Source organism: Lemur catta, chromosome X, assembly GCF_020740605.2.
Source record: "Lemur catta isolate mLemCat1 chromosome X, mLemCat1.pri, whole genome shotgun sequence".
NCBI classification, from domain to species: Eukaryota; Metazoa; Chordata; class Mammalia; order Primates; family Lemuridae; genus Lemur; species Lemur catta.
Window position 1 is genome coordinate 62,099,255 of NC_059155.1, and position 24,545 is coordinate 62,123,799.

Below are 24,545 nucleotides of genomic sequence, written 5' to 3' on the forward strand. Positions count from 1 at the left end.
TGAAAAATACAAATGAAGACTTGAAAAATATAAAAAAAAGCATCCCTTGTTCTAGACTAGGGCAAGTCAGTATCATATGGATGTCAAATTTTGCAAGTTAAAATATAAATAAATACAATCTCCTCAAAAATATGGACGAGTTCATTTCAAGCTAAAAATTAATTCTTTAGTTTACAGATTTTTAAAATATTCAAAAATGGCTAAGAAACTGTAAAGAAAGGTGAGCAATGAGCAGTGTTAGCCTACGTGGTATTCAACATATCATAAAGCCTCTATAGAATCACAATGGTGTGATGCTAGCACATGAACAGAAGGATCAAAGAACAGAAGAGGAAGTCCCAAAATAAACCCAAATACATATGGAAATTCAGTATAATACTAGGGTGGCATTTCACCACCATTAAGATAGTATCTCATCCCTTGGGGTAAGATGGTCTTTTAATAAACAGTGTTGCCAACAACTGAATAGTCATGTAAAATGGTACCTTTGGAGCCATACTTCATACTATATAGTATAACAAACACAAACTAGACCAGAGACCTAAATGGAAAATAATGAAACCATAAAAGTACTAGAGGAAAATCTGGGTGAATTGCATTATAATTTGAGCATGGGAAAGCCTATCTAACTATGACTCAATTTCCAGAAACAGTAAAAGTAAATATTGACATATTCAACTACATTTAAAAAAACTTTTACATGGTCAAAAAACCCTTGCCATCAACCAAATGAAAATATAAGTGACAAATGGGAAGAAAATATTGACAACTTATATCTCAGATAAAGTATTAATCTCCCTAATTTATAGAGATCTTTAAAATTCGAAAGAAAGAAAGGGAAAGACATGACAGTTCTCAGAAAGATACACAAGTGACCCTTAAAAATATGAAGAGACTCAACCTCATAATGAAAGATACACATATTAAAGCTGCACTAAGATGTCATTTTTCACCCATCAGATTGGCAAAAATTCAAAAGCTTGACAATGTGCTTCACAGGTGAGATTGTAAGAAGACAGGTATTCTCCTACATTGCTAGTGGGGCGACACCCAATGGAGAGGAATTCATGTGTTGCTTTTTTTGTAAGAAAGAGAAACCAGAAAACATGCACATATACATATGCTCATTTTTGTGCAAAGAAATACCAGAAGGATAAATCAAAATCTAACGAAAATTATGCATGTTCTTTCAATCTTTCTATGGATTTGAAAAGTTGCAAAATAAAATCAAACAAGCCAGAAGCCCTGTTTTTCCTTCTGTTAGTTTTGGCGATGATAATAGTACCTACCTCAGTGTGTTTCCTAACGAATAGATGAGTTCGTATTTATAAAGTTATTAGAACAGTGCTGGATATAAGTTGTTCAGTAAATTGTCGGCACCTGCATTGCTTGTTTTAGCTTACAAACATTTGAAGACAGGGGCCCAGGGGGTCTGGAGCAGGTGCCTTCCCTCAAGAAAGCTTTGTCCCAGTGGTGATGCAGCAACCACCCAGACGTGCCAGGGACCCCTTCCAGCTCACCCAGGTGATGCACTTGCCTCGTGCCAGCAGCTGTACATGATCTGGTAGATGGTGTCCGATGCCAGTTGAGGCCGGTAGAGCCTGTGGCCCTGGGAGACCTTCACAACCACCTGGGAGTTGTCGTATAAGTCATAGGGCTGCTTCCCTAGGCTGAACACCTCCCACATCAGGATTCCTGCACCGTACCGAGAGGCGGCCAAGACAAAAAAGAAAGACAGCCAATGTCAGAAGGTACAGACGGGGTTTGTGGAATGAGTTTCATGCACCAGGTCAGGAAGGTTAGAGGTCAGAGCGAGGGATCCCTGGGAAATGAGTCCTAGCAGAAGGAGCAGGGCATGGAGGGTGGGCCTGTGCCATCAGTTCTGGAGCCCAGGGTTTCTTCCTCACATTCCCTGAGACCTGTTGGTCTGTGCTTGCTGGGAAAAGTGTGAATGGCAAGGATGGCCACAGTGAGAGCTACTTGAGGCCAAGATTTTTGGGCTGCTCTAGGGAGATGGCTAGGGCCTCATTCAGCCTCACAGTGACAACCGCCCATGTAGACAGCCCAGCACCAATCCTTATGAGTGATTGAAGTCCTCACCCTTTCTGTCTTTCTACCTTAGCAGCTGCATGCAACAATTTCATTGCACAATCACCTTCCCTTTCAGTGGAAATTTAAAGGTAAAATCATTGACAACATTCCCCCTTCTATCACTGTAGTAATTCATAATTTTTAATGGGTCAGGTGCCATTTGGGGAATCTGATGAAAGGCACTGCCCTGCCCCTTGGGAAAGTGAATGCACAACATTTTGGTCATTTGTTTCAGGAGGTTCACAGTCCCCCAAAGCTCATCAAGGGCACTGTGGACCCCAGGTTAAGAAAGCTCTGTTCTGGCCATGGTAGTGAGGAGGGTTGGCATTTGGGGTCAGTCAGATATGGCCTTTGAGGCCAAGTTCTTCCATTTACACTCTAGGTAAGTTTCTTCTTAGTCCTGTGTTCCCTGTCTATAAAATGGGGTATTTGCACCTCATGGACTTGCCATGACGATTAAATAGGATAAAACAGGGAGAGCACTTAAAAGAGCACTGGGACATTTCAGGTGCTCTCTAAATGGTGGCCATCGCACTGTGCTGGCCAAGGCCAGAGAATTTCAACAGTCAGCCAGGTTCTAAATTCTTGGAAAACCAGAGAAATATGTAAGAAGGAAGAAAATTGTTCTAGAACCATAACTGAGGTACTAACTTCAAACCTTCTTTGACTTTAAAGCTATAGATTTTATGTAAAATATTTACAATAAAGCAACCTTAAAAGTTCTGGGGGCTGGGCACGGTGGCTCACGCCTGTAATCCTAGCCCTCTGGGAGGCCAAGGTGGGAGGATCTCTTGAGCTCAGAAGTTCGAGACCAGTCTGAGCAAGAGCAAGACCCCGTCTGTACTAAAAATAGAAAAATTAGCTGGGCGCCATGGCACTTGCTTGTATTCCCAGCTACTCGGGAGGCTGAGGCAGGAGGATTGCTTGAGCCCAGGAGTTTGAGGTTGCTGTGAGCTAGGCTGACGCCACAGCACTCTACTCAGGGCAATAGAGTGAGACTCTGTCTCAAAAAAAAAAAGTTTTGGGGGACTGCTTTGTTTTTTCGGAAACACACATTCTAAAACAACCATTCAAAAAAAATGCTACTTCCTCACAACTTTCTCTTTGGAAGGCTACGAAGGCTACACACTTATTTCAAGCATAATATCATTGCTTACAATATTTGTGGGGCTCCTCTTTGGGAATTGCTTTCAGAGGCCCTGATTCATGTTGAGTATCTTCACTGGGGACATACTGTTTAACAGTGGATTTAATGTATGTAAACAACCAGAAAATATCTGGAGCCAACTTCCATTGCATAAGGTGAATAATCAAGCTGGGTAAGGCTATTCTTTGATCAAAAATAAGCTGTAAGTACTGAAGAAGGGAATGGACTTTTTTTACAATTAACAAGGCATATCAAATGATGCATGGATATTGAAACTAATTTTGACAACAAGGTACAAAAGTTAATCAGCACAAAATGACATCAAGTATTCACCAAAATGCTATCTTTTTGATTTTCCCTTTTTATGTGTATATTTGATTATTTTCTACAATGGACAATGCCACTTTTACAAAGCAAATAGTTCATTTTAAAGATTGTATCCCACTGAAAAATAAATAACTAAATTTTCCTTTTTTCAAAGGCAGTCTTGCCGGTGACAAACAGTAAATCAAATCACACTTATGGACTAAGGCACAAAATAGGTCTCTTCCCTATGTGGATTATTTACCATGGACCCATCTGACAGTGATTGAAAACAGTCCTCACATTCTCCAACGTAGAAAAATATCAGAAAATGCACACAGTCACAATTTAAGAATTATTTCCCTTTTCTAATTACCCTTACTAAATTTTAATATGGCTCTTTTAATAAAAGAGGAGTCAGCAAACTTTTTCTATAAAGGGCCACATAGAAAGTATATTCAGCTTTTCGGGTCATGCAGCATCTGTGGCAACTACTCTGCTCTGCTGTTGTAGCACAAAATCAGCCATAGAAGATGCATAAATGAACAGGCCTGGCTGTGTTCCAACAAAACTTTATTTACAGAAACAGAACACCAGATTTGGTTCTGGACTGTGGTTTGCCTACTCTAATCTAAAATATAAATTTTAACAAGGAGAGGAGACTACTTGAAATTATGTGTGAGCCAAAGAAAGTGCCGAATCATGTCTGGTGTTTACCCTATGGATGCCCAAAAAATTGGTCAAATCAGAAAGGAATGGTTATCATGGTTGCTGTCATTCAGAAAATCGATGACTTCATTTTATGCCCTTCAAGTTTTTGGACTTTGCAAAAACTCAGGTTCAGTTTTCAATGACTCCTTTAAAAAAGCTGTATGAAATCTTCATTGGAAAAGCTTTTAACCACTTTTATTTTTTTTTTTTTTTCGGAGATGGGAAGCAGTGTCTCACTATGTTGCCCAGGATGGACTCAAACTCCTGTGCTTAAATGATCCTCCCATCTCAGCTTCCCAAGTAGATTTATCCCCTTTGACTTTATGAGAAAGTGCTCTCAGGATGTAAGTTACCCAATGTGTGGAAGACATCGTAACACCTGACCCAAGAAAGTAAATCATCTTCTTCAACCTCTCGTTTGTCTCAGGCCATACATGTAATTTTGTAAATGCTCAAGGGCCCTTTTAAAATGAATGTTGCTGCTCTTGTGGTTTCCTGTTGTGGAAACCAGCTTACGAAACAGGGCCGGGTCCTGTGTGGCCACATACTTACCGAATGCCCATACATCGGACTTGCTGCTGTATTTGAAGTAGTGAAACACCTCTGGAGCTGACCACTTGACTGGAAACTTTGTTCCTACTGAACTGACATACTGGTCATCGAGAACATACCTGTGGGGGAAACACATGACACAGACCTTAAGCTGCAGTGGCACAGGCTGATAAAGGGCACAGAGCCATCCAGAGTCCCAGCCGATGGCTTCAGTTTTCTGGATCTTTTGCCTCCTTTCAATGTGTGGGCTTAGGTAGAGGCTGCTTAGGATTTGTAAACATTTAAAAAATGATATGCACCTTTGAAAATAGCAAAATGTTTGGTAATATAGAAAACCATAAAAATGTAAAAATAAAATCACTCAGAAACTCACCGCAAAGGTAACCTGCAATTCTGTCACTCAAAATACATTTTTGCTTATTCTTTTCAGTCTTTTCCCCCACGTATGTCATTTGAACAAAACTGGGTTCCTGTTGTGCTGAGATTTGCTTTTATTTTTCCTTTAATGGCATATCATGAGCATTTTCCCATGTGGTTACATTGTTCTAATACATCATCATGTTTCATGGCTGAACAATAGTCCCTCTTATGGGTTAACATATTAAACATATTTAACCATGTAAGTTTCTTCTAATCTTTTGCTATTATAAACAATGATGAACAAAAATATCCTACAGAGATATCAAAACCATCAAAATATATGTTCAAGGATATTCACTAAACCCTTGTTTGTAATAATGATAAAATAGAAGCAACCTCAATGTCCCCATGTTGAGGAGTAATTAAATATATTATGGTACACTAATATAATAGAATAGTATGCAGCCATTAAAAATGAGGTAGCTCTATATTTACCAAAATTAGAAGATCCTCATGGTATATGGTTATGTGCAAAAGTAAGTATGTGTAATGTGATTCCATTTTTGTGGGAACAAACAGTAAATGTGCGTATTTGTGTATATGATTGGGTGTGCTTAAGAATAAGGTCTGAAGGAACATCCACAAAACATGTTAGCAGTGGTTACTCCTAGTGCTGAGTGGGGCAGATTCTACTTTTTCCTTTACACATTACTACTTATTTCTTACAATAAGTATATATTATTTATATAATTAATAGGGGGAAATGCCATATATTTGCCCACAAAACTCCAACAAAAACATAATGACTCAACTAGAGAAAATAGGAAAATTAAAATATGGCAAATGAAAATTTGGGTCTAATTTATACGAAAGATTTACACATCAAATTGTTTTAGAGATCTCTACTGTAATTTAAAACAACTGGTTGGGAAGATTGTTCTTTTAAATATTAATGGTAGTATTAATAAACTACACTTTCATAGGATTACATATGGCACCTTCCACACTTTCCTCCCCAGATCCCCTAAGCTCCCCAGACACTACCCTTGCACCCCTGGCTTGTGTCTGCTCATGGCTTAAAACTTCCTTCAAATTATCAGGACCAAATGAAGTCCCAGGGACCTACATGATGTGGCCAAAGAACTTCGTGACCAACAGGACCTGGTGTGTGGCCTCCGGGATCCCTTACTCAGAGCAAGACCTCTTGTCTCCCTTTTCCAAAGCTGCAGAGAACTTGACTGCATGTTTGCTGGATGCTGGCATAACACTCAATATTCCTGCTTTGAGAGCAAAGGTGGGATCTCTTCCCCTCTCCTGGGTGCATCTCTCTGCTTTAAAGAGCTGTGACCAAATTTTTTCTTGCCCTCAAGAGAGCTACACATTTGGAGTGTCAGTGTAGGAGACTCTGCATATGGCGGTTGGAGTGAGGGCAGGTAGCACACAACTAAAAGATCACCTTGTCAATATTGAGGGATCCTAGAGGAATTACCGTAGCCCCCATGGTCTGTGCCACAGGGGTCAAAAAGCACCCCCTAATACTGAATTTGAGGAAAGACATAAGAAAACAGATCCTCCTATGGCATTTTACGTCCACATTTGCCAAATGTAGAGCTGGTCTTGGTCAACTGTTCGTGTCTCTTTTAAACTGCATTATTCCTCCCCGGAATGACATGAGTTTATATTGTCAGCACAGGTTTATAGCTGTATTTTGTCTCAGTGTCCAGGATATCTACTTGCCCTCTAGACTAAACTGTGGGCATTTTGAGGGCAGGGACTATCCCACTCATATCAGTATCTCCTGTAGGGCTGAAGCATTCAGTATATATGCGTCTTTATTTCCTACATAAAACCATGATAATTTGCTCTGAGTCTTAAAACAGTATGAGGATTCAGAATTAGGAACATGAAAGACTCTTTTAAACTACTGTGATCAAAATAATTTTTCCAAATCATGAAGTGGTGGTAGAATGCCCACCAAGAGAATCTCAGGGTCTACTTTTATGCCTTACTTGATCATACAGAAAATCTAAAGATGTGACAACAAAAACTTTTCTAGTGTTAATGCTCTGCCCATTTAAGCATAGATTTAAAAAAAAACAAAAAACAAAAAGAGCTAGAGGAGCCTTGTTGAGTTAAAATATATGTTGTAAATGTTCATCCAAATAATGTGGCTGTGACATGTTGTATTTAAATATTTATGATCTTTCATGGAATTTATTCATAAGTTTAGAAAGTATTTATCAGAGTGTTCAAAGAACTAAAAAATGACTTCAGATAACTTCTGAAGAACAATCCCATCTTATCGATGAAGAAATGAGGCAAAACGTTTCACAAGTAGTCAGAGGCAGTATGGGGGGAACCCAGGTTTCTAAGCCCCCAATTAAGAACAGCTTCTACATCCCCACAAGGCCTTCAACTATGATGGCATTCACATGTGAATGGAAATCCGCCTTTCATGGCTTGCTCCTTTGGAATCGGCTTACCTCGTCATTCCAAAGTCAGATACTTTCACAGAGAGGTCACTGTCCACCAAGCAGTTCCGAGCAGCCTTTGGAGGAAAAACAAAATCACCAAGTAGTAAAAGTGACCAAGAATCTCCTGACATCAGAGTTATGCATTTCTTCCTCTTCGGCAGAATTCTCAGCAAAATCTAAGATTGCTTATCATAGTCCTAAATGCTCGAAGTTGTCTTTTTTCTCCTTTGCAATTTTTAGTTTTTCAGAATAAAAATGTGCTCCCGTAAGTATTGTCACCCAAGCAGCCATCTTTGTCAAACAACTTGAAAGGTAGTTATTTCACTTTAAACACAGAATCTTAGCTTATCAAGGAGAGAGGAGAAATTTCTAGGAGCTCCCTTTCCACCACCAGATACCACACATTAACAGATGCTTTGAAGGCACAAATGCTGTACCAGCAACTCATGGAACACACTGGCCTAGTGTGCGTGGCCTGTCTGCTGTTCAGCACAAGAAAATCTCTAAAGATAATTCCCAGTGAATACCAAACACAACACTCCCTACTCCCATCCTGACCCAAAGACACACGCAAATTTCATTTCCTTCTTTTTTTTTTTTGTATTTTCATTTATTGTATCAAATGACTGCTTTAGCACTAAGCCCTTCCTGGAGTAAAGGTCAACGTGGGTTTAATGGTTCCAAGAAACACTAAATTGTCCAAAGTCTTTCCTTTCCATTGTTTTCCTTCATACCACAATGCAGCTATGTAGATCTCGACAACTTATTTTACTGTTCTTTCTATATTTCAAATATTTTATTTTAAAATTGTGATTTTTATTATAGAAATGTTATGTGCTTAAGCAAGTCACTTAAGTAAAGCAAAAGTGAAGGTGCCCCTCTTGCCTTCCCTTCCAGTGGCCCCCATCCCTGGAGGTGGGAACTTTGGACTACTTCCTTTCCTTTTTTTTAGCTTCCAATGGTTTTGCTTACCAAGTCCCGGTGTATGAATTGGTGGCTCTCCAAGAAGGCCATGCCTTCACAGACATCATAGCACATTTCTAAGAGCTGGGAAGGTTCAAGTCCTTTTCCATGACTCCTCAGGTAATTCAGCAAGCAGCCATTGGTTATATATTCAGTCACTATGTATATGGGGTATTTCTTTGAACATACTCCATAGAATTTAACCAGCTTGGGATGGCTGAGTTTCCTAGAAATAATAGATTTTCAAAGTTCAGTACTCCACACTCCATTTTCCAGATGTCCTGAAAAAGAATCACTCACAGATTTTGGTTTGTTTTAATTTCCCCCCTTCTACTTGAATAGATAAAGGGAGGGAAAAGTTTAGGATTGTATGTTTTGGGAGCACAATAGCTTTTGGAGGCAAAAAATGCTGCTTCATATCAGACATTGGCAGCCCCTGCAGTAATTTAGCCATTTGTGGATGCATGCTGTGTTCAACTTTCCTAGAGAATCAGGGTAGCCATGGTCTGTTGCCTCGGAAACCCTGTTTAGTATTGTGGCATCTTGGGAACTTCCATGACTGATTTAGAGGAAGTCTCATCCTAAGAACAGTCACTTCCATTTTCAAGCATCTAACTTTCATGTCTAAATGTTTCATTCTAAAAAAATATATCAGAATGTGAAGGGTGTAGGTAAAATGAAAATAGTTGCCATGTTAGGGAAGTGCAATTAGGCATGATTTACTTTCTTTTAAAAAATATCATTTTACATTACTGTTTACAAGATTTTTGCAATAATAATTTTAGAAAATAGTAATCACATAGCATAGCACTTCTGGTAGGTCATAATGGAATGGACGCTCAGTTGTTACAGGTCTATCAACTTGTCCTTATATGATTTAACTATTTTTATCAATTTACAGGATTATTCTTTAATATTTGGATACGTAAAGTAAATCTAAATGTAACATATGTCAACTTTTAAATTTTTTAATAAATGAGGAATTATTAAATCTTTAGCTATTTTCTTCCTTCTTAGTTTAACCATGGGGACATGGTTTATCATGGTACTCAAAGTGATGAGCTCAGATATGCATCTTTCAGGAATTTTAGAGATTTCCATGGTACGCAGGACCTAATAAAACCTGTTCCTTGAGCAAATTCAGTCAGTGCCCAGGGGGCTCACAGTGGGAATAGCAAGCATGTCAACTGATTCTCCCCACATGATAGGCCTTGGTTTGACCACTACATTTGGGATTTAACATTTCCCCACTGTGCCACAGTTTATCTTCCTTCATGAGTAAATGGTTTGTTAATGACCTTGTATGATTACCATCTCAGTAATGGCAAAAAAATATTTTATTTAATTTAATTTATTCTTTCTTGAGACACAGTCTCGCTCTGTTGCCTGGGCTAGAGTGCCATGGCATCAGCCTAGCTCACAGCAAACTCAAACTCCTGGGCTCAAGCAATCCTTCTGCCTCAGCCTCCCGAGTAGCTGGGACTACAGGCATGTGCCACCATACCCGGCTAATTTTTTCTAGCTGTCCAGCTAATTTCTTTCTATTTTTAGTAGAGACAGGGTCTCACTCTTGCTCAGGCTGGTCTCGAACTCCTGACCTCGAGCGATCCACCTGCCTCGGCCTCCCAGAGTGCTAGGATTACAAGTGTGAGCCACCGCATCCGGCCATATTTTAAAGTTATACTAGGACACAGGGGTTACACTATGAGCCTAAGAAAGTGGCCAATTTTTTCTGTCTTATACGAGAAGGAAACCAAGGACCTCCTCCCTAGTTTTATAACAATCCAATCACCAAAAGCAGAACCAGGTATGCAATTTGCAGGTACCAGTGAAAAATGAAAATACAAGAATCCTTGTTTAAAAATTACGAAGTATCCCAAGATGGCAAGAACAAAGCATTAAACCAGATGCGGAGGCCTTCTAGGTACTGGGGGCCCTTGCAACTGTGTAGGTCACATACACCCATGAAGCCAGCCCTGCCAAAGGCTTAGATTCACATAGCACCTCTGCGTCCAAGCAATTCTGCAATTATGGTAAAAGTGATTGTTCCAACTTTCCTCCTTCCTTTGCTTTTCATAAAAGAATGGCTAAGGAAATGGACACTGGAATGTCTGCCTGGGTTCACATCTCTGCTTTGCCACTTTTACTAGCTTGGTGACTTGGGACAAGTTAGTTAACATTTCCGTGCTTCAGTTTCCTGTAAAACAAAGATAACAATCGTACATTCTTCACAGGCTTCTTATAAGGATTGAGTAAGTTAATATTTATAAAGTGCTTAGAAAAATGCCTGTAAACACTGTACAGTATAAGTGTTTAAGTAGAAAATTTCAAAAGTGCTTTCAATCTGTAGCAGGCTAGGATTTGTGATTTCAATGATCTTTGACCAAAGCCTTTGTATAACGTTGTTTTTCCTACCATGCTGATTGGTTCCCTAAAAGTAGAGTGATCAATTTTTCTGGTTTGCCTGGGACTGAAGAGTTTCCCAGGACACAGGACTTTCAGTGTCAAACTTAGGAAAGTCCCAGGCAAACCTGGACCTGGATGGTCGTCACCCTACAAAGTCGGATTCACCATGTTGACAAGAAGAGGGAGAATTATATGGGGGTGGTGGTGAGGGAGAGAGAGACAGAGAGAAATACAGGGAGAGAAGAAACAGAGAGAGAGAGAGAGAGAGAGAGAGAGAGAGAGAGAGAGAGAGAGAGAGAGAGAGAGAGAAAGCGAGCACATACATATTGCCAAGAATTGAGGACTGCTTGGAGCTGAGACCCGTTAGGAACGGTATCTTCATTTATTAGGTGAGGAAAGAAGTAGGGTGAGAAAGGGATTTTTACCAGACTGTATTGAAGGTACTAAGAAAAAAACAACATTGTTGGTAGAGTATTAGTTTTCGGTACTGTCTGAGCCCCACTCTGTCCCTCATCCCACATGCACCTCCCCACAGGGCAAGGAGAGCACAGGTTCAAGGAGACATGGCTACTCAGGGCCTATATGCATCTTTCTCAGGTACCCCTGGAGTACCAAGACTCTGGAATCTCCTGTTCATGTACTCCTGAGGCCTCTTCCGGGAACTGTGCAGACTCTTCCTTGAGGGGTCTTTTCCTTCAAGGGTAAACCACACTACCTCTAGCCAAGATCATTAGCCAACAGATAATTGTTTGTGAGAGATGGAGACAGGGCTTGCAAGTACTGAGTGCTGTGCCTGCATATGAGTACTGAGGGCCCTTGTAACGCGGGATGGAGCTGGGGGTGGGAGGAGAAAGGGGAAGGGTGGAGTTTGGGGGACCACAGGCCAGAGGCTGGTTTCTTTATGGGGTCTTGAGAATTCTAAATTTGAATATGGCCTTTCAGGTTGTCATGAAGGTATGCTTGTCAAAGTGGGAGCATAGGACCTATTTTATTTAATAGTTTGTTAGCTCAATTTATAGCTTCTAAATATTTATATCTGTGATACAGTATGTGGACTCTTGCACTAGGCCTTACAAACGTTAGGAACAGATCTATTTGTGTTAATGCTCTTCCATGGTGAGGGCTAAACTGCTGCTCCTCAGGGGAAACTTACATCATGGTCTGGGCCTCCTGAAAAAATTCATCTTCTGACATGGAACCCTCCTTGATCATCTTAACAGCAACATCGTACTGCCCTTTCCACTTGCCCAGCTGGACCACTCCAAACTGGCCACTTCCCAGCTCCTTCAACAGGGTAATCTCTTCTCTTTTTAGTTCCCAGATTCCTAATGAGGCAAGACAGACACTCTTTAGAATGAACATAGAAGGCTTTGAAGCTAACAGCTTCCCAAGTGATTTCCTCTCCAATGAGAGTTTCACATGGACAATATGAACAACAATAGTTTTTATTTAGGTTGATAACTTTAAAAAGTCCTTAGTGATGTGGTCTTATGACCACATGGTACTGGCTCACAAGAGAATACTGTTCTTGGAGTAGCTGCGCCTATTGACAAGAAGGCTCAGTGTAAATACTATTTTGCCAACCAGAGGCATCTTAGGCTCAGGGGCAAAATGTGCTCAGTGCCCTTAAGTTGCTAAAAATATTGTTAGATTTTCTTATAAAACAAATTAAACTTTGATCTGGGTGGTTGTTATTATCCTAATACAGAAGGTGGAAGACTGGCTCCACTGATCCGCTGAGCAGGCAGAGAATCCAGGAAAAAGAAAGGACAGGAAATGAATGAAGTCCTGAAGGGCAATGATAGGGTCTAATAAGAAGAAAAATTTGACAATCATTTTTTGTAATGCTGGGAGCTTTAAGATTTAGATTGGGAGGATAGATTTTTTTTTTTTTTTTTTAAAGAAAATCCTCCCTGGCACAATCTGAACAGGGACCTCCTTCCTGTCTTCCCTCCCTTTTATTTGTAAGTTAAACATATTTTAAAACCAAAAAGGGTGGAAAATGGGGTTTAAGAGCCCAAGGGTGTGTCCATACCACTTCCCAGGGACACAGAGACGGGGACCTTGTTGTTGGCTTTGGTTGACACGGGGTGGCGGAGCCGTGTGATCATGCCTGCAAAGGAACCAGCATCATATGATCACATCATTACATCATATCCCAACATGTTACATAACATTGGTTCACAATTAGTATCTCTCCAGAGTAGCTGAAAAAACAAAGAGTTCAGGATGTTGTGATACAGAGAGAGAATCCATTCTGACTATACTCATCTTGTGGTTGTGTTAATTCACTTGGCTAATTAGCTCAATGCAAAGCAAAAGTTAAATGAGTAAGCCACTTTATGTGATTTCTTAAAAATCCCGTAGAAGTTCGTTGCTTGATGTAATCCTTTACTTTAAAATTTTTCCCATTTTTATTTTGGTATCTCTTTACAGTCCTATACTTGAATACGTATACTCACAGCACACACATTTGGCAAAAAATTCAAATAATACAGAAAACTGAACCTATTATGACATTTTATTAAATGGTCAAGTCATTTTAATTATTTACATTGAGTTATGGTGAATGAAGCTGGGTTATAATACTTATAGTGGCTTGAAGGAACTCATTCAAAAAAATATATATGCTTGCTTTAAATGTGGGACATTTTCCAGGTCACAGGAACTATCACACAAGTACTTTTTCCTTCCTTCCTTTTTCTATACATTTGTTTGCTTTTTATATGCGTGCTCTCCAAGCTTTTAAAATCCTGCACCTTTAATCAATAAGTAAATAAATAAATTAAAATAAATAAAATTTAAAAATTAGCACATTCCTCTGAAATATGCATATGTACAGCTCCTGTTGTAATAATATTTTGTGAATTATAAAATACACAATGAAAACTTAAGAGGAATGAGATTTAAAAAAAATCTAAATAAACATTTTAGGAGTTTCTATACACTGTTAAGTTTGTTGTGCATCCTCTGGGGTGGAATCATTCCATTTAGAGATGTCCGTTTATATAATACCTTTCCCGGAAAGTACTTTTGAGGTGCTTCAGGTTAAAATAAACAATTGAGGAAATTGGGGCAAAGGAAAAATACAAGTAAAAACCCAAATAAAAGGCAGAAGTGAGGCCAGTTCACCTGTGTGCACGCTATCAAGTCATATAAAACAGCACAAATTTGATGCTGAGCCAATGGCTCATTTTTACTCACTGTTGGAAATTTGCCCAGTCACTGCTCTTAAGGGGCACTATTCTAGAAAAAAAGGGGATTTCTCTCTATATTTTCACCAGTCAACCAGGCAAAATTTTGGAAGAATACTAGCACCCCATGTTGAGAAATTGTTGTTAATGGGATTGTATATTTCTGAAAAACATTTATCAATGTTTACATTTTAAGTATTCTTAGCCTTTGTCTCCGAAAGTCCACTCTAGGAATTTGGCCCTAGAACCACTCATATGGGTGCACAGAGCTATGTGTGCAGGAGTGTGCACTGAAACATCTGTTATAACGTGAAAATATTGCACATGATCCAACTGTTAATCAATAGAGGGCTAGGTGAATAAGTTATAAGGTAATTCTACAATAGAATTCTGTTAAATAGATCAAAGTAAGCTATATGCATTTGCATGGAAAGATCACTAAGATACACTGAGTAAAGAAAGCAAGCTGAATTACTTGATGGGTACAATGTACACTATTCGGGTGATGGTTACACTAAAAGCCCAGACGTCACCACTATGCACTATATTCATGTAATAAAACTGCACTTGTACCCCCTAAATCTACAAAAATAAAAAAGGATAAAAATTAAAAAAAGAAACCTGAACAGTGTGTGTAGAATGACCTCAATTCTGTACGAACGTAATGTGTATATATATATATGTATATGTATTTTAATATATATATATAGATAGATAGATATGGGCTGTCTGGAAAGTATCCACCCATTATTAATATAACAGGAATGGTTACATGGCTGGATACTTCCTGGATATCTCTCATATAATTTCTATTTATATGTATAATGAATAATAAGCATTAGTATCAGCATGCAAAATAATCTGTCAGAAGAGACACCAACTTGTCCATGGTGGTTATCCATCTAATAATATATATTTCTATAATACTTGAATTTTATAATCAAATTGCTTCTGTTGGCAGAAAAAAACCCTACAAATATTTTCATAAAGAGAATTTCTTCTTCTAAGTCACTCAATTCACTCAACTTCATTCTTTCTGGCATTATAGAGTGTATCATGTTATTAAATATATGTTAGAAAATGTAAATTAAAAATCACAGCAACAAAAGGACTTGAGAACATTTTTTTCTACTTTCATGGTTCCATGTATAATTAAGAATATTAGGAGGATCAGTAGCATCCAAGAAAATTTATATTTATAGACAAGGACCCATAAAAGAAAAATTAAAATAAGTTACCTGCTGAATTGTGTTGATGATAGTGGATAAGTTCTGGAATGGAATCAAAACAGTAGTTTTCTGCCAGGTATAATTTGTTCTCAGCATTTGTATGCACATGGTAATGTTTGACAGTTCCTTTTTTATCACTAATAAAAAAGAAAGAATGTTCGGATGCTTGAAATAAACAATTAAAGCTTGATTAAACAATGGTTAAATAATTATTTTAGATGCACTTGCACATTTTGGAGAGGGAAGTCAGGGAGCGTTTCTCAGTCTTGACATCTGGTGTTTTTCTGGAGGTATCCATGACAATCAGTAATTATGGAAGAGGGCTCTTCTCTGAACTCAACATATCCTTTGTGCATATACAGAATTCATGTATAATAACATCCCAACTTTCTAGACTGCTCCTCTTTTAGAGTATAAAATTGGAATCCTTCCTTGATGATCAAGAGGCTTGCAGTTCTTCGGGATCATTATTCTGAACATAAACTCTCTTTAAGGGTAATAATGGAGATGGAAACGTGAGAAGCAAAGGTAATTAGGCCATGGGTATTCTCACCCCAGGGCATGAGTGGGCGGCTCTTTTGGGAGTGAGGCATGCAGGATGAAGTGCGTGGGGATTTCCTTTAATTCCTTATGCGAACTGGTACATTTTTCACTGAAAACATTTTTTCTTTTCCCCTACTTCTAGAAAATAATGGTGAATTCATGCACATTGGTTTGATTGTGGAGTACAGAATAGTGGTCAAGAAATGGGCTTTGAGTTTAGTTTTACTGCTGACAAGTTACTTCATCTGGTTGGTATAAATATTGGATGAGATATTTTATACATGTATATACATACATATATATATATATATTTGCACTATGCTTGGCACATAAGAAACAGTTAATAAATTGTAACACCAACCTAACTAAAATTGCAATTATAAAAGAAGAAAGGGTGCTTTTTTGTTGCAAAAGGCAAATCAGCTCTTGGTGGCAGCAGTGAATTCACTCAAGCCCATTCTGGATTGGCTTTAGCCAGCATCCAGGTGTTACCATGTGCAATATAGTATTAATATATGAGATGCACAGGGGACATGGTTTCTGGCACTGGAAAATGCCATGTAACCACTCAGGGTACATCTTATTTGTTATCTCAAGTTGGAGGTAGGTACTCTGTAAAAAAATTCCCAAAATGAAATAAATTTTCATTATTTAATTATAAATATACATGCATATATGCACCGTGGGGAAGGGCACACAGAGACGGCACTAGGCAGAGTTAGTCAATCTAGCTGCTAAAAAAGGGTTGTACACATAGAAATTTTTTTTTCAAATGGTCCTAATCAAGGTTTGACCAGATTGTCATTCCAAAACATTGGGGGTTTCAGTGTAGACACAGAGGTGTGGATGAATGAACATGTCTTGGCTGTTGGAGGTCCAGCTGCAAATTGGTCACTTATTAGCTTTGTGGGCAGCTCTTCATAAGCTCTTTTTGAACCTCAATCCTCTCATCTGTAAAATGGTGTAAATAAAAACAGCTTTCTTATTTGCTTTGGAAGATGATTAGGAGGAACAAAAAAGCTAACAGCCAATGGGTAAGTGGCCTATAAAACTCTGAAGAGAGATCCTGATGTTGGTGATGATGACTTGCATGAAATAACTGCGGAGTATCTTACATGCCTAAGTGTTGAGGTGGGGGAGTGGAGCAGGCAGAACTGCTCTTTCCCAGCAACAACAAAATGATAGTAATTGCTATTAGTTAATTAAGTGCCAGGCACTGTTCTGATCTAATACATGAATTTAACTCACTTCATCCATGGAATGTAATAATCATCATTATGTCGCCTTTTCAGGTGAAGAAGTTGAAATGCCATGGGACATTGTCTCTTAACACTCTTAACAGAGGTTAAGAAACTTGCTCAATGTCATAAAGCCCCGAAATGGTAGAGCCAGGATCTAGAAGTTCAGCTTCAAACAAGAACTCTTAACTGCACACAGAGGACAGCACCCAAGAAGGAAGCTGTGCAGAGAACACAGCTGTACTGTCAACCTTCTGTGAACTCTGCCCACACCGGGAAGGGTTACTAAAGACTGAACAGTGGAGGAGGCTTCTCTAGGCAGGTGGCTAGAGCTGAGAGTGTAGTGGCTTCATTGCTATTTTCTCTCTTTCTAGGTTGAGGCCTGAATTGAAGGGAGGAGTCTTTTAATCAATATTCACTGAGGTGTGCTGTACTCTGGATGCTCTGCCGCTGCCTGGAGTGGGCAGGAGAGGATCACCCAAAGAACAGCCTCTTGAAAGTAGGGGCACAGGGAAGGTAAGCACAAATGGTCACATTCAACAGAAACACTTTGATCTCAAATTCCAAAGTTTAAAGATGGCGCCTTATCCCTTAACGTGATCAAGTGACTGGCATATTCAAGCAACATATACAGAAAGATAAAAGAAATAAACCCCTGTAATACTTACTTCACAGCCTTGCTAAATAAGGAAACTGTGTACATTCCCACTTGGCTGGAGTTCCTAACCATAAATGCTCCTTCTTTTCCCTGAAAAGGAAGGAAAATGTAGAAGGAAGAGAAAACATTTTTGTTATTCTTGAAAATGATTTTTCATGGTAAGTGGTAGGAAAATCTTTTAGATCTACCTTAAATGCCACCAAGGGCCCAAGTTATTTAACTGTTGGCACAGAAGGGGGCTCACAGTTTAGCTTTCTTCCTTTTCTCTCTCATTATCTATATAGCTCTATCCTGAGTGTTTCAACTCTTCCTCTCCAGTTAGTTTTAACCCTCTCGGATCATTTTCTCTGTTGTGTACTTATGCAAGCCTAATGTTTTCATCTTTATGAAATAAAATTCAGAATTACATATGACCATATTGTGCCCTTAGGAGGTTTTAGAAAACCAAAGATCCAGAATGAATCATTTGTTAAAGTTCTACACTCAGCTTGTCTTTCTCAATGACTTGTGCTAATTCTAAGCAGATTCAGATTCAGAAAGAGCAGATAATAAACTATGAATGTGACAAAACACCAAGCAAGGTCATCACATTCTCACTAGCACCCCTCAAAGAAATGATTGGTGTGTTTAGTGTTTTATCAGGTTAAACTATAACAAAGTATCATTTTTAGAGATCACAAGAGTTTGCTAGTGGTAATTCATACCAATTAGTAATAAAATCAGATTAATGTAGTCCTCGTCACATGTGTTTTACTTTGGTCTAGGTGCAGTAGCCACAGAGCTGAGGTAAACGGCTACATTGATGGTGCCATAAATCATCTCTCTTATTCATACCCTGAGCAGTCCCCTCCCACATTGACCCTGCCATGTGACTTGTTATGACCAATGGGACCTTAGCAAACATGCAAAAGCAGAGACTCGATAGATGCTTGTATTGCAGAGCTTGTCCTCTTTGACCTCTGCCATGCTGTGAGGAGGCCCACGGCAGGCACATGGGGAAGCTGCTTGGAGAAGCACTGTAGCACCCCAGTTGACTGTCTCAGCTAAACCCACCCCCGCAGTCAATCCAGCATCTAGGCCGGGCGAGGTGGCTCGCGCCTGTAATCCTAGCACTCTGGGAGGCCGAGGTGGGAGGATCACTTGAGCTCAGGAGTTCCAGACCAGCCTGAGCAAGAGCGAGACCCTGTCTCTACTAAAAATAGAAAAGTTAGTCCCAGCTACTCGGGAGGCTGAGACAGGAGGATCCCTTGAGCCCAGGAGTACGAGGTTGCAATAAACTATGATGATGCCACTGCACTCTACCCAGGGCAACAGAGCGAGACTCTGTCTCAAAAAAAAAAAAAAATCCGTCAGCCAAATGCAGCCATGTGAGCAACCTTAAACAAAACCTCTGCTGGGCCAGCTGCCTCACAGAATCATGAGAAATCATAAATCTTCTTATTCAAGCCACTACAGAAATAGAAGTGGTTATACCTGAAAGGCCTGGTAACCAATAGACTGGACAACCAGCACTCTATGATGTCTTGACTGTATAATTAGCAGTAAGGTTTCTAGGAGAAGTGCTTTAACCTCTGGGCCCCAAATTAGAAAGGGATTTTGTGAGGTTATTTTAAAGACAAGACTATTTATTACCTTTTGTCTCAGTAACTGCTCAGATTGTGACCTGGAGATGTTACCTGCAAACCAGCTGCAACAAGAAAGGATTCCATATTTGAGAATGAGTACTTTTTAAATTGCATGACCTGGCACTCAATTTTCTAATCTGTAAAATGAGGCATTGGTTTACATCAGGGCTTTCCAAACCTGACCACTTCTGAGGAGCTTCTCAAAAATAGAGATTATTGAGTCCCCACCACCCAGTTCTGATTTTGGGGTGGGGACACATTTGAATCTTTAAATGGGCTAGTGCCTAGGAACCTTTGGCTTCCTCCTAGGTGACTTCTAAGTTCTCCTATATTGCACCATTTTGAATGAGGGCCAGAGATTAGACCAGTGAAGAATATTCCAATAGGAAATTCAGGGTTGCCAAGGACAAAGGCTCTGTCTTTCAACTCTATCGTTTCCTTCGAATAATTCAATAGAAGCACACTTTCTAGCATCTATTTTCAAAGCAAGTGCTTTTTAAAAATGGTTTTTATTTTCAGGATAGCAATGGATAAGTATCTAAGATGATATTAGGACAAGAGCAGTTGTACTGAACTAAGAAAAAGATGATGTGGGAGAGGCAGGTGTAATCTTTAACTATTGCCCCTTTTACTGAATTAGCCAAGAACATCATGTTTTACTTTATACGTGGAGCTCAACAGGCCAAGAGCTGTTTCTCATGTGAGGTCAACAATGTCTATGCCCTTCTGGTTTTGGCCAAAACATCCTACTAAGGAAATGAGTAGGGTGTGAAATGCTGCATGGATTTGGAGGATTGGGAGGACTCCTGGCTAGAAGATAACACCTGAGGAGGAAAGAAGTGTATGAGGAGGGGGGAGGTGGAGGGGAGGAGTTGTAGGAGAAAATCAAGGCAGAAGGTGTCTCAGAACTTGGCAGGAATGGATGGGAAATAGTTCTCTGTATAATTTCTGTAGAGTTGTGGGAGATGTCAGCTGGTGGACAGTTAAATAAAGTAGAAAGAGACTTAGACCAGCCAGCTTAGAGTCTGGGCTATAGACATAACTTCCCAATATGTAATTGTACGACTTTGAACAAGTCACTTAGCCTCTTTTGACCTTGTGCTTGCCCATCTGTAAAACTAGGGAGAAGACTGATATTAATAAGTTTGGTCTCTTCTAATTCTATCATTACAGATATTGCATTATTAACACTTGAGATAATACATGATACTTTTTCTTATTAGTTAACATTTTAGGCTAATAATAGCTAATCAAAATATCCTCCAGGGGGGCTAACCCAGGATATATGCTGATGGGTGGATAGAAGGAAAGGATGATCAGGAATAAGGAGAAAGGCTCGGAAAGGCAAGGTGAGATGGTGGATATACCCTATCCCACCCTTACCCCCCACTAGTTCACATACAAACTTCGCCTGTGTCATAATTTTGCTGAAGTCTGGTTCTGTTTGTTTTTAAAAATATTTCAGTATTTTAATATCAGATCAGCAGAGGCCTAGGCCTAGTCCTAACCCATCATTTTCCATCTAAATCTTGGTGTCTCTGTCTTTAATGGAAAGGAGTAGAATTACACATGAAGTTGCGTCCATAAAAAATGCATCAGTGACGCTGATAGAATAAGAGGCTGGGGGCATGAAGAGAAGCTGAGCTCCAGATCATCTAGCCCTATAGTCCTGAGCTCCCTTTGGCATCTCCTTGATTTTGAAGAGGACAGGTCTTTCCTGATAATTTCCCCAATGTCCATCTCTCTTATACCACTTAAATCCAGAAAAGATGGGGGTAAAGATTGTCTAAATGATCAGACCTGGGCTTTCTGAATCACAGAAAGACTTCTAATTCATCTAAATGCTAAAGATTAAAGTGCACAATTAGAGGTTCACTCCCATTGGTTTAAGTCTTTTCTGTTAAAGTGCCATTATCTTTGGAAATGACATGTGTTGATCCTTCTCAGTCTTTTATGCCTTAGTGTGAATTATTCCATCAGATGCTTTCCTAGGTAGATGTTAGGGAAGAAAGTAAGGCTAAAAGGGAGCTAGAAGGTGATGAATAGACCATCAGCAAAGAGATGGAGAGTACAGCACATCTTCCCCAATGGGACAGGTGTGCTAGGGACAGGCTGGGTTAGAGGTGAAAAGAAGAGTGGAAACAGTAATATGTACTTTGTAAAAGCTTTCACTTCACATGTAGCCAATAAATCAATAACAGCACTCATAAAAAAACAGAACTTGAAATATGCACAATCCTAATGTCCAAATGAACTTTGTGCCAGTGGGTATTAAGTGTCTGAGAAATACAATATACTCTATTATTCCCACCTCTCCTTAACACTAATCTTTAAGTCTTGGGGACAACTATTTGTCCCTATTTGTAGAATGATAGAAACTTAGATTTTTGGAAAGGACCTTAATTGCCACTTAGGCCAACCTGTCTGAGTATAGTTGGGGTGACCACGCATTCTTATTTGCCCAGAAAAGTCCATTTATGCCTGATGTAATTTTTAATAGTGTACTTTTTCTCTCACTGAAGTATTCCAATTTGGATGTTAAATGATAAGAAATCTTTCAGCACAAATACTGTCATGCTCAACATCTCAATTGTGCTACCATGTAAAACTACTGCATCATAAATAACTTCCCCCAAAATCTGTCTCAATGTTACTAAGAGCTTGCAAACACCACTCTGATGGGAGGTCTCCAGGAAAGAAAGAGTAGAAACATCATATGCTATATCTACAAAGACAAAGTGAAATGAAGGGGACATTGGGTATATGATAAATCCAATGAATATGTGTACCCAATTTAGATAATTCAGATTGGGCACAATATTTTCATGGATAATAACCTGGCTCATTTTAACCCGTCATCTTGATAAAAGGCCCAGAACCTCACATGATTATACCCATGTAAATACAGCTTCCTGAGAAAGTTCGAGCCATCTGTTTTAATGCCTCTGAAGAATAGGAGTATCTATGTCTAGTTTTAGAGGAACACAGAGAACTTGCAACACTCACTCATAATCATCCAGGTTTTCCTCTTCTTCAGATGAACTTGACTCAGGGAATCCCGAACTTGACTCAGGGAATCCCCTTAAGAAGAGTTGGAAAACAACATGAATGCAAAAAATACCAAGAAATAATCCAAGTGCCTAGCAGTGCAATATCACCACCCTGCTCTCATCCACATGCATAAAATTTAGACTGTTAGGTTTCCCTTTCTGTGCTTGAAAAAGTATGAGAGTTGCTCAAAAGTTGGGTTCATGCCTAGCTTAATGAGAGCACGAATGGCTCTTTGATACATGAGGTAGGTCCCCGGAAGGCACCCAGGAACTTGGATTTCTTTGACTTTTTCTGAAAAGTGGATTCATTAAACAGATGTAGACTTCTTTAGGGATAGCTGTAGTATAAAGTTTTAAAAACATCTTGGGTAATGTATAGAGCCATTCTTAGGGAAGAGTCATTCAACTCTTGCTTTTCCTCCTGCTAGATAGAGATGCTTGAGCCAGGTATATCAATGTTTGTGCTAATACCAGTGGCCAGTAAATATCAGTGTGAGAAAAACTGTAACCCACAAGCCATTGATTCAGACTCACCTAAGGGTTCAGAGAGGCAAACTACATGGATGTTTTTGGTTTATATTTACCTTAAATGTAAAGCCTAGTTGCAAAATTATTACAAGTTTGGTTAGTTTTCCTGCAAATAGGAGCAAATCTCAGATATAAAGGAATATCTGAATTTGATTTACCATGAAATCTTTGAGGTGCTATGATTTACAACATTTCTTTCCCTTTGGTTACTGCATGCAACATCTTCAATGCTGTAGAAAAAGAGAGAGCTATGTTTCATAAATTCATAAATTTATGTTCACTTGTAAATGTTAAATGACAAAAGTAATTTTGTTCAGATACGTGTTAGCTTTATTTGACATTTTGACCCACACATTTCACTTGGTTTGGAAATTTAAGCTAATGAGTTATTTGCACATTTTGGTCCTTTCAGGGACTCCAAGAAAAAGAAGTAGTGTGGCAGTATTTCTGAACAAAAGAGAATCATTAATAATGGCTCATAATGATCCCAAACAATAGAAAATCTGGCTTAATAAATTATGTTGGCTGGGTTTGCCCTGATTTTCTTGTAGATATACAAGCATTCTGTCATTTACATATTTTAAAGTAAGTTATTTTACTCTTTGCTGTGGTGATTACAATTAAGAGTCTTGAAAATATTGAACTTTTAACTCCATCTGGACCCAGACGGATCAGCAGGATTTTCATCACTCTCTGCTACCCATTATTTTATCTCATTCATTTTGGGTGTTAAGCAGAGCATGAGGAAGTGCCTACCTCTCAAAGACCAAAGGCTGTTTAATCTGGAATGTAGGACCTCTTTCCTGTTTGCCTTCATAGTCCAGGCTTTTTTTTTTAATGCAAAACCACAGTTCATAGCTACAAGCTTCCTTAGTAAGGAAATACTCCTCTGGCTCCACTTCAAGTAATGCCTGGAGAAAGCCCTTAAACACTAGGATGTTTCCCTCCTCACCTTCCCAAAGAGACTTGCCCACTAGGATAGCTTTTTGGCTTCATCTCTTCATAAGAGAACTCTTACTTTAAAAAGCTAAGCAATTTATTTGGCCTTCTTGTTGTTTTTAAGAACACGTGGAGAACATCGATCAACAGTGCACCACTTAGGTTTACCCATATAATCGGTACTTTATAGACAATAAAATAATCAGGTAAGTTCTACAATAATGTGAACTGTATGCTTAAACATAATTAAGATGGTTAACTTTGTTATGTGTGCTTAGTCACAATTAAAATTAAAATAACTTTTAAAAAACCAGGTATATCCTTATATATTCAAATGGGGAAAACTGTTGAAGATGTCAAGTGAAAAGAACAAGTAGCAAAGAAGACTATGTGGTGAGAACCTGCATTTGTAATTATATATACAGTAGCATGTGCATAGAAAACATTTTAGAGGAATATATACTGAGTATTCTACAATATTTAAATGCTTTAATGGGAGCATGGATTATTTTACTAAACAGAGCAAAATAAATA

At 39.0% G+C, this 24,545-nt stretch overlaps 1 protein-coding gene across 2 annotated transcripts in view; it reads right to left on the bottom strand.

The window, feature by feature from the left end:
- The window catches only part of BMX (BMX non-receptor tyrosine kinase), a 48,476-nt gene that overhangs the window by 975 nt on the left and 22,956 nt on the right, over positions 1-24,545 (bottom strand). For both annotated transcript variants that reach the window (XM_045538102.1, XM_045538103.1), the window contains exons 8-18: positions 23,231-23,302; positions 22,501-22,575; positions 19,502-19,556; positions 17,880-17,959; positions 15,440-15,567; positions 13,043-13,120; positions 12,161-12,332; positions 8,611-8,827; positions 7,648-7,712; positions 4,805-4,923; positions 1,538-1,695 (exon numbers count right to left, since the gene is read on the bottom strand). In XM_045538102.1, the coding sequence (XP_045394058.1) occupies positions 1,538-1,695; positions 4,805-4,923; positions 7,648-7,712; positions 8,611-8,827; positions 12,161-12,332; positions 13,043-13,120; positions 15,440-15,567; positions 17,880-17,959; positions 19,502-19,556; positions 22,501-22,575; positions 23,231-23,302 (1,219 nt within the window). The remainder of the gene's footprint in view (positions 1-1,537; positions 1,696-4,804; positions 4,924-7,647; positions 7,713-8,610; positions 8,828-12,160; positions 12,333-13,042; positions 13,121-15,439; positions 15,568-17,879; positions 17,960-19,501; positions 19,557-22,500; positions 22,576-23,230; positions 23,303-24,545) is intronic.